At 29.8% G+C, this 11459-nt stretch overlaps 1 protein-coding gene across 2 annotated transcripts; it reads right to left on the bottom strand.

The window, feature by feature from the left end:
* Positions 1 to 237: 237 nt before the first annotated feature.
* LOC108454170 (glycolate oxidase-like) lies at positions 238 to 5906 on the bottom strand. Of its 2 annotated transcripts, none has more exons than XM_017752519.2 (12): positions 5804 to 5906; positions 4912 to 5089; positions 4562 to 4686; positions 3482 to 3528; positions 2766 to 2843; positions 2498 to 2622; positions 2196 to 2262; positions 1935 to 1997; positions 1779 to 1848; positions 1573 to 1673; positions 779 to 883; positions 238 to 599 (listed from the first exon to the last, which is right to left on the bottom strand). In XM_017752519.2, exons 1-12 carry the CDS (start codon positions 5901 to 5903, stop codon positions 414 to 416), a joined length of 1245 nt encoding a protein of 414 aa, XP_017608008.2. In that variant the 5' UTR covers positions 5904 to 5906; the 3' UTR covers positions 238 to 413. The 2 variants fall into 2 exon arrangements, with proteins under 2 accessions (XP_017608008.2, XP_017608009.1); XM_017752520.2 differs by having other exon boundaries at positions 4912 to 5071; positions 5804 to 5902.
* Positions 5907 to 11459: the final 5553 nt, after the last annotated feature.

Here is an 11459-nt window from a genome sequence, read left to right as displayed (position 1 = left end):
TTTTTCCATTTCCACAAGTAAGCATAGATTCTTTTAACATTAAATTATTTATTTTATTATTAGTACATGATTCATGATTTAATTTATTTTATTATGAGTTTTGACTCATGATTTTGATGCTTGTGATAAGTTTTATTTTCTATGTGTTTTTTGGTACATTAATTTTTTATTTTCTAATCTTTTATGTAATATAATTTTAGCCTGAATTTTTAAATAATGTAACGACATGAAGTCCTATTTTCTACTACATAATCAAATAAGATCACTGAGAAAATAAAAACACAAATTGTCAATTGCATAAACTAAATCATTCAAAACCTTCAGAACTTAAAACAATTCAAGGGATTTTGATCATTTAATGAATCAATAAGACTCCATTTGTGATCATGTGCAAATTTATAAGAGCTCTCAACTTATAACCTAGGCAAAACCCGAGGATGGTCCCAATCAGCGACAACGTGGTTTCGAGTAATCTCCTTCAGCGATCGACAACCACTTAATGCCATCGTTAGCTCTAATTCGTCATGTAACATTTGAAGCACTTTCCGAACACCAGCTTCGCCATCCACAGCCAATGCAAATACCACTGGCCTTCCAATCTGAAAATCGCCAAATGGTTAATGGGTTAACATTTGATACAATGTGGTCTATCGGGTTCGGGTTTCATTTAAAGAACAAAAAATGGATACTATTTTGATGTATAAAGCCGGTAATTAGATGTTTACTTTGACTACACACTACCCGTACTGTGTTACAGATTAAGAAAATCTATACTTACGAATACTCCTGATGCTCCGAGTGCCAATGCCTTAAAGACATCGGTTCCTCGCCGAACTCCTCCATCGAGGAAAACCGGAACTTTACCTTGTGCTGCTTTAACGACCTGTAAGATCAAAAAGTCATAGAAGTCCAACAGTAATGTATATTTTGGAATTTTTTTCATGAAATACATCAATACCAAAATATGAAAGTCAAAAAAGAAATAGTGATTTGCTACGTGGCATCGATTCTTTATGTTTCCAAAAGGTATTCGCGTCGAATACTCATTTCTGATTATGATTATTCTACGACCTTTTTACTACATGAATTTTTTTCAAAAGATATTAACATATTTATATCAAACACATACTAATATTCGATACTCACACTTGTATCCAAGTAACATAAGTTATTTCAACATTCCTAGAGTACTCGTATAGAAAATGACAAGTTAAAAACACTCAAAAAAGGGTCAAAGGTCCGTAACGAAACTATATGCACAATGAGACATGATCATTAGCATTGAATGATGATCTTAATGACTTCAAAACATCTTTAGCCTTTGATAGATGATCTTAATATATATATATATATATATATGTATATTTTAAAGTACCCATGTCCAGCACCATGGTTAGCACCTATCCGGACAAAGTACAAGGATATGGCCCATTTCAAATATCATCCAAATACATGAAAAAAACAGAGAAAAAAATTAAATATACCCATATTGGATAGATACTCATATCCGAAACTCTCACACCTGAATACAAATAACATAAACATTAATGAAATCAAAAGGGAAAAATGTACCTCTTCCAAAGCCATAATAGTTGCTGGTACATAATCAAGCTGGCGAGCTCCATGATTGGATACAATGATCCCTGCAGCTCCAGCTTCTATAGCTAGCTTTGCTGCATTATTGAACATTTCAAAGTAAAATTTTCCCGAGAAAATAAAAACAAAAACATGAAGTTGCATTGAGTTTTGGTAGTTTCTGTAAGGTCAGCTTTGCTTACTATCCTCAGCGGTAAGAACACCCTTAACTAGAATCGGCAATGATGTGATCGTTTGAAGCCACTTCACATCCTGTTTGATTGGCAAGAAAGAAAACTTGAGAAAACTTCCTATGTTTTACGGTCCGGAAGATGCAAAATATAACACAAATATCTTACTTTCCAGCTGAGTGACTGATCAATTTGGTTGGCAGCATACGAAGCTAGTCCGGAGTCATCAGTCTGCAAAGATAATCTCACCATTAGATGGACAAAAGTAAATGGATAACTAAAACTTATGTTTTCCGATTATTTTCATAAGTATCGGTGTTCGGTGTTTGTGTCCTACATATACTCAGATATAAGTACGGAGATATGATATGTGTCAAGCATATACTCATCTCTGGCGGATACACCCAAATCCGAGTAACATAGACTAACCTTATCGATTTTGCCAAGGTCCAAACCCTCAAAGTTATTCAATGTCAAATATGGTGGCAAATTAAATCTGCAAGTGAGTCCATGCAGCATAATTGTCATATTCTTTACAGGGGACAATATTACTTCGACTCTTCATTTTTCTTAAACCATTCATATCCGAGACATATTAGGACATGGGTATTGAATATAACCTCCAAGAATCCTCTAAATGCATGAAAAAAATTACAAGAAATTAACATATCCGTATCTGACACATATTCATATCCAACACTCACATTTGACTTTAAGCATTTGATGCTTACCTATTTTTAATATCAGCTTCCCTTCGGCCGAGTCTTGGAGTATCTGCCGTTAGGGCAATCGCCTTGAAACCAGCCCTTTCAGCTCTTCTCACAAGCTGAGCAACCAGGTTCCTGTCTTTGTGTACCTGAAATATGAGTAATGATTGAAATCTTGGAAATAAATTAAACATATCCATATTGGACATATACCCGTGCCTGGTTGAAGGTTTCATTCCGAGATAAGACAATTATATCACAAGCAAGGCAAAGTTGATATCTGAAAACTCACATAGAGTTGGAAAAACCGAATGCCAGATCTGGTAGAAGCGACCTCTTCCACACTAGAATTTGCATATGTCGATAGTGTCTGATGGGGGAAAAACATAAACAAACTCATTAAATTTCAATTTTGAAGATCAAATCAGGCTTCTGATTCATACCATATGCAGGCCATTAACAATGGGTGTTCAATTTGTTAACCGACCCGAAATAACATTAACCTAATTAACCGACCTTTCAAAATTTTTAAATGTTAACCGAACCTAAATTTTTTCAAAAAAATTAACTGAACCGAAATTTTTTCGGTTAATTCGGTCAGTTAACCGAATTAACTGAAAATTATATGTTTTTTAATTTTTGGTTAAAATAAGTATAAAATTAACCGAATTAACCAAATTAATCGAATTAACCGAATTACCCAAATTAACCGAATTATTTGTATAAAATTATATGTTTTCTTATTTTTATTTTTATTTTTATTTTTAGTTTTAGATTTTTATTTTTATTTATTAAATTATTTGTAATTTTTATGATTGAGTTGGGTTGGGTACTTGGGTTAATATATATTAGATTGGGTATTTGGGTTTATGTTGTATTGGGTTTGAGTGAGTAGTAGGCTATTTATATATTATAATTTTATTTATTAATTTTTTTGGTTAAACCGAAAAAATTCGATTAACTGACCGGTTTCGAACCGAATTAACCGTTAACCGAAGAGAAGCAAACCATGATTGTTCCAGCATCTGAAGCTGCCCTAGCTGTTGCACATTCTCCTGCATAAAGGAACACAGTTCGCCATTGAAACATATATAAATACTCTTTAACTGCAGGATGAGTGCAGGATATGATTATGTGTCCGATATACGTCTGAATACTTTTTAAGGATTTTTTCATATACTTGGAGAACTATATCCCATACCCATGTTCGTCTATGTGATACAAATACTTCAAAGAAAATGAAGCATAACATGTACATATGTGTGTATATATACACATACGGTCTTAAAATCATTTGAAGACTGTGAATATGTGAAATGCAACATACTGGCTCAAATAATGAGATCGACGAATGTTACTTCAGAAGAGCAATTACTACATTAATTCCGTTGTTTGACTTTACGGTAGAGATTATAATGCCTTTTCCATGAACAACCATAAGTACCTACAATCAAATTTCATAAAGAATTGAATCAAATGATGCAATGTGCTATATTGTTCGATTTTTCATTTTTCTTGAAATACACACGTCTGACACATACTCAAACATGCACGAGGGATATAGCTCTCCAAGGACACTCTTAAGTGCATGAAAAAGTATACAAGAAAAAATGAAAATACACGTGTCAGACATATACTCATTTCTGACACCTTGAATTCGAGTAACATAGGCAATGCATGCAAAGGAAGCTTAAATTCTAAACTTTATTTGCTTTTTTTGCATCTAGAACACATCATTCCTCTACAGATTAGTTGTAGTTTCAGAAATCGCCAAAATTGCAATGGCAATCAGCATATTCACCAACAATGGACGCACTCAATTTGATGTGTAGCCATCTATGCTACTCAAACTAGAGAGTATGAGTGTCAATACAAATATGCACCTGATATAACTATGTTCAATTTTTCTAAGTTTTTTCATGTATAAAGGATTCTTTTAGGGCCATATCTCGTGTCTATATTATATACCGAAAACGAATACTTCTAACAAAATGAAGCATTCAAGAACATAGTGGCCATTAATTGTTCAAACAACACTATCACAGGGTTAATGAAAACCAGAAGTTTTTAAACCAGTTGCATATATACCTTCAGGGTGAGCCATTTTCTGCATAGCAGTCGGAGCAACCATGATCGGCATCGAAATCCTGAACCCCAAAATGGTGGTCATCATGTTGATCTTGCTAACATCGATTAGAATGCGAGGTCGAAACCTATTTTCCACAATACAAACAGATGAGCCTCATTATATGAGAACATAAACTATCAAACAAACATTTCAAGGACTCATATCCGACACTCATCTCCGGCACATATTAGGATACGAATATGGACGGACATATGATGCTCCAAAGACCCTCCAAAAGAAGACTTTAAAACATTAAATATACTTGTATTCAACCAGTACACGCCCGAATCCGAGTAACATAGAAACTTACAAGATCCTCGAAAAGGCATTGCGATTCTCCTTAAGAGTCCACTGATCCTCGGCACCCGATGCATAGTAATCATAAACCATCTTGGGCAATTTTTCCTTTGCAATGACCTCGTATTCCGAAACATTCGTTATCATCTCCATTTCTTTTTCTACAATGTTTTCTGCAAACACAAAATTATCTAAACTCCAAAGAAAAATCAGATTGATTTATTTAGAGTTTATGAAAACAACAAATGCTTAAGTACATAAGACTTTAATTCTAAAGTGATAAAAAAAAAAAAAGAACATGTACCCTATCAACCTAAACCGATTTGATCATATTCAACTACCGTAAAACCCCAACCTGAATGGATCCAAGTGACCAGAACTCAAAATAATCCAAACAAGACGAAAAATTTTTGACTGAAACCTAAAACAATCCCATAATTATTTAACTGCAAAATAAATCGAAACTGAAATTGATTTAAACCCGAAATTGATTCGAACCAAAATAACCAAAAATTTTGAAACCTAAATTGAGCCAATCCATATTGACTCAATCCAAAACTAATCGAATTCGATCCCAAACATTACATATTTAGGACTAATCTACAATTTTTCCAGTGAGAAGTGACTGCAAATATTGTGGAAAATGAAACTTCGCCGCAAGGATTATAGATAAAACGATCAATGATCCTAAATATTACACCTTTTGGATTAAAGTTCCAAAGTTAACTGAAAATCTAATGTTCTAATAACAATTATTGCTATATTTTCAATCATTATTTAACCAGAATCTAGAGTTCAGACCTATAATTGTATGTAACTAAATGATGATTTTAAATTATGTTCTTTTGAAATAAATAAAATCTATGAATCATCAGTAGAAAATCAATGAAGAACAAAGAACAAACCTTTGGCTGTCTCCAGGAATCTAGAGAGAGTTGATAGAGAGCTGAATGTGAAAAGAGTTGAAATGATAACATTGGAGAGAGATGTAATTATATGACACATTGGTCAAGTAAAAATATTATATTTTATTAATTTATTTAAAGAATTACATTATTTTTATTGGGGAACTTATTTAAATCATTCTTTTGTATTGTTGAATGTGATACTCGTTTAATAGAATGATCATTATTTTTGTATTACTTTTTTTTGTAATAGCTATTTTTAGTAATGCTAATGAATAGCTATTCCATGTAATATTACATAATAAAATTTTTAATTTTAAATTAGTCTTTTAAAATTTAAACTTAAAAATATAAAAATATAATATTTTAATATAATTTAATATAATTTAATATAAAAATAAAAAATATTAAAATAATTATATTAAAAATATTATTAAATTATTTTTTATTAATTTATTTTTAATAACAATCCTATTAAAATTTAATAACAATAATTTAAAATTTATTTAAAGGTATTTTGGTCATTTCAATTTTTTTCCTTAAGCTATTATAATATCATTCCATTCAACCAAATAACACTTCTATTCCATTTGATTCAACCAAATAATTAAATTATTGATTATAACTCTATACCATTATAGTTTTATTTTATTACAATGAACCAAATGTAGTGTTAATAATTGAGGTAATAATTGGATTGGTGGTGGTAAAACTAATTTAACTACCTATTTTTAATTATAAAATATTTTTAAAAATTAAAAATTCATAAAATAAAAGATATTGAGTTAATAATTAAATAATAATAATAATAATAATAATAATAATAATAATAAATAAGCATTCATTTTATAAATTATAAAATAAAATTTAGAATAACTTAAATTCATTTTAAGAATACTATGATATGTTTAAAATGACATACAACTTAGTGAGAGAAAACATTTTATGTTAAAAGTTAATTTTTTTCAAGTTTAATTAATAATTATTATTAGTGTAGTGATAAAGAATTTGTTTATAAATCTATTAAGCTCGGGCTTAATCTCTAGACATGTTAATTTTAGTTATTTTATTTAATAAAAGTATAAAAGATAATAAAAAAGTCGTCAAAATAATAGTAGTTGCCATTTAAGAAAATAGTATATTAGTAATTTTCTAACTGAGTTGGTACTTGATTAACCCGTAACACCATCCCAATTAGAGGTTTTATTAATAGTAAGTATAGATACACAACCGATGTATGCAATAAAGTGTGCATAATAAAATTAAAATGTATTAATAAGTTAAAATATAATATTGGTTGAGCAGTAATTTTAAAATTTTATTAATATAACTGTTTTGGATTCAAATATTATCATATGTATATTTTTATTTTTATTTTAAATTAAAAAGACTAAAGTACCCTCAAATAATATAACTTATGTGAAATACGAAAGATTAATTTTGTATTTTCCATAATTGAGTTGGTGCCCAATTAATTCGTAACACCTAAAGATTTTATTAATAATATAGATAAAATTAACACCAATATCAAATATTAAACTTGCACCTTAATCACTTATCTATTTTAATGTTTCTTTAAAATTGATTTTGATATTTTTCTTTTTCTTTTTTTTCAGATTATATTTAAAATTTATAACGGTTCATTCCAACAATATTTTTAAAATATTCTACCAATATTTGGGGTTTGTGGTAATTTTGTTTTTTCTTATTAAATTCTTTTAAAATATTGACCCGCAATTCAATGGTGGCTCCCAAGGAAGAAGTAAAATTGGATTAAAATTACATTAAAAAGGTTAAAATTTGCTATTAGTCTTTGCACTTATTCAAAAATTGAGATTTAGTCCCTTTATATTAAAAGTTAAAAATTTAGTTCTCTTATTTTTCGAATTAAAAATTCTAGCTCGGTCATGATCATTGTTTGTAATTTCGCCAAAATTTGTTAACTTAATATGCAATATCATATAAGAATAGTCTAACCAACATGTTAAGTTGATAAATTTGATAGAAAATACGAACAATATTAATAATTAGAATGAGATTTTAAATCAGAAAATAAGGCAACTTAATTTTCAACTTTTTAAGTTTTATGTGTATTATAAGTGATATTATATTTCTAATTTAACAATTAATTAAAATATTAATCATATATGAATTATAAAAATATGTAAAACTACATTTATGTAATATAAATTGAATCCTAATGAGTCTTCCTTCGGCATGAAATTAAGGCAAAAATATAAAAGGGATTCTCTAAAGGATAAAAGAATATATATGCTTGAAGTTACGTGAGATGACAAGGGTCTCTTTTACCTTAATCAGCAATCGAGGGTTCGATCTTTGTTCTGGATATGGAGTAGCTTTAAAACTTGTGGCAAACATCTACTCTCTTAATAAGCTTATAAAATGTGAAAATTTAATTACTGGACTCGCTTTAGTAGATACATTAAGAAATAAAATACATATATGTTTTTTATTGAAAATAAAAATTTATTGGCACATGTTAATATAATTCATATTATATTTTCTTGAAGCATAGGAATAAAATTTATTGGGACTTGTGGTTTAAAAAAGTTATATTCAAATTTAGTTTATCAACACCATGTTTAAATATTAATTATACTACTATATAAAATGAAGGTCCTCCACTTGACACATGCACAGTCTCTCTTTCTTTTAGATTTCATACAATATTGGTCAAATACAATTTTTAGTCCTTCTACTTGACACATGTCCAATCTTTTTCTTTTATTTTTCTATTGCATTTTACATAAAATTAGTTAAATATTACTTTTGGTCTCTCTACTAGGCCTAAAATTAAGATTTAATCTTTAAACTTGAATTTCTATTATACTTTGGTTTTAGTCCAAATCGTTAATATTATTGATTACCTTGATAAAATATTTTACATAATTTTTGATTAAACTGATTATTTGGATTAATTAATAACATAATTTCCCTTTTTCAATCATTATAAATAATGGTAAAATTACAATTTCAATTTCTCTACTATGCTCACATTTTATATTTAATCTTTATATTTTAATTTATATAATTTGGTCATTTACTTTTACAATGGCGTAATTAGTCCAAATAATTTACATACTTATATGTGATAGTTATCTTATTATTTTACTATCATATTCTTTGTATGCTTACAAGTATCCAAACATAAAAAGGTTATTTGTTGTTGAAAGGTTAATGGTGATTTTTCTTCAACTATTTATAAATGTCTTCACAAAAACAAAAAAAAAAACAAAAAAAAAGACTATGAACATGACAAAGTGGTATGACACGAAGCATGATAGGAAGTTGTACTAGTTTGAACTAAAAACTGTCTTCAAATTTTATTTTATAATTTAGTTAAAAAATAATTAACCCAACATGAAGGCTGAGGCGTGGTAGGAAGTCATACTAGTTTGAACTAAAAAGTGTGTCACAAAGATCTACATACTTATTAAATAGTTTTTTTTTAATGATTTTATGAGTTGGGTCGGATTACAATTCATAATTTTTTTAAAAAGAAATTGTCATGTCTGTTTGGGTTGATCTTGGACTGAATTGAATTAAAATTAATTTTGTTCAAAGTTGGACATAGGTTGGGGGAGTAACTCGACCCTTAGAAAAGGTGAAGAAATGCATAACTCGAAAGATTGAGAAATTGATGTATATAGAGTATGATTTGCAATTATGTAAAAATGTTAAGGGTGTTAAAGATGTTTTCCACATTCCATATTTAAGATAGGAATGAAAAAAGAAAGTTGGAACACAAAAAGATTTTGAGGGGTTAAATGCAATTTTACCATTTACTAAATTAATTTTTTAAAATTAAAGGGTTAAAAGTGAAAATTTCTATTTTAGGGGTGGGCCTCTGCCAACCTCTGTTTCTATTTTGTATATTAAACATTTGATTGAGTTGGTATCATGAGTTGATCAAGCATCTACTGAATTGAGTAATGACTCAAATACCATTGTTTGACAAATAAAATTGTACTATTTTAAGGGTTTTTTGTCATTTTATATTTATTATATACAAAATAAAGAAACAAAGAGATTTGAACCCATTCTTTTATGATTTTTAATTTTGTACTTTACCATTTAAACTATTTATTATTTATATCATTTTTATAAATTAGTTTACTAAATAATTGTAATACCCCTAACCCGTATCCGCCGCCAGATTAGGGTTAAAGGCGTTACCAGACGAATCAGAACATTTTACGAACAATTCATAAACTTCATCCAAAATCGTAATCATACATCACAAAAGAGTTCCTTATATATAGGTCATCGAGACCTTAAACATACATTAGAAAGGTGTCAGGACTAAACCGAACTCATGCAAAGTTTTTTGAAACTTAAATAAATTTCCTAAGTTACAAAGGTCGCATGCCCGTGTGAACAGGCCATGTGCCTTACACGGCATTAGACACGCCCGTGTGTCTAGACCGTGTCAAATTAGGGCATACATATTGACTTAATCATACTGCCACAAAACATGCCCGTGTGCCTTGGCCGTGATCGAAACTGACTTGGGTCACACGGCTAGCCACACGCCCGTATGCCTTGGCCGTGCCCAAGACCGACTTAAAATCATAGGGTACCCCACGGGACACACGGCCGTGCAACATGACCGTGTGTCGCACACGGCTGAGACACATGCCCATGTCTTTGCCCGTATGGACAAAAATAAGCCATTTGAGAAGCCATGTCTCTGCCCGTATGAACAAAAATAAGCCATTTGAAAAGCCAATTTGCCACCAATTTGAGTCAAACCTACAAGCATCAAACCAAACACATTTGCACTATAATTTTAGTCAATTTCAATACCAAAACTTACATCATTCATGCCATATTATAATCAACCAAATTCAAGCTTATAATCTATATTCAATCATATAAAATCATAAGCCAAAGTCATATTAAATCATGTGTTTATAACTCTAATTCACCTCATCCATTCACATGCCAAAACCTTACCAAATTGACCATTTTAATAGGCCAGTGAAGCATATCAAAACATGCCATTTATGAACACAAGCATATACCAAATTCATTCATAATCTCAACCATAACCAAGCCATATCACATGGCTAGATATACATATCACAAAACATAACCAAAATCTTTTAGCCTATACATGCCATACTACAATATATACATTTTCAAAAGGTACCAAAATAGAGTTTGATAGTGTGGTGATGATCCTTGACGATCCCCGAGCTCTCGATAGCTACGATATTTATAAAACAATGCAAACACACACAAAGTAAGCTTTCAAAAGCTTAGTAAGCCATATACAAATAAACTTAACAAATAAGATCAATTCATTCATATAATTTGAGGCAAAATACATTTATTTAAACATATATCTCTTATATTTCATTTGAACATGATTTACATATACATATCATAACTTATTCTCATACTTATATCATATATTCATCAAGGTACATATACTTACCTTTCAATCTCAAACATGGTATACAATTCAAACGTACCTAAGTCGGATACAAATTCACATAGTCATCTATTTTCTCAGAATGCCCGTTGAACCATTTGGAATCATAAGGATACGTAGATAGCTCGAAATGCTCGTACAATGCCAACGTCCCAGACGTGGTCTTACATGTAAATAAATATCGATGCCACTGTCCCA

Source organism: Gossypium arboreum, chromosome 9 (assembly GCF_025698485.1).
Source record: "Gossypium arboreum isolate Shixiya-1 chromosome 9, ASM2569848v2, whole genome shotgun sequence".
Lineage (NCBI taxonomy): Eukaryota > Viridiplantae > Streptophyta > Magnoliopsida > Malvales > Malvaceae > Gossypium > Gossypium arboreum.
The sequence above is the reverse complement of the archived record's forward strand: the minus strand, read 5'-3'. Positions and strand labels throughout refer to the sequence as shown.

What these genes read in the sequence shown, in the direction of transcription:
- LOC108454170 (XM_017752519.2), bottom strand. Translation starts at nt 5,903, where the DNA reads ATGTGTCATATAATTACATCTCTCTCCAATGTTATCATTTCAACTCTT. An exon ending in CAGATGCTGGAACAATCATG is followed by an intron (nt 2,844 to 3,481) that starts GTTTGCTTCTCT and finishes TTCCCCCATCAG; the next exon opens with ACACTATCGACATATGCAAA. An exon ending in CTATTATGGCTTTGGAAGAG is followed by an intron (nt 884 to 1,572) that starts GTACATTTTTCC and finishes TTGATCTTACAG; the next exon opens with GTCGTTAAAGCAGCACAAGG.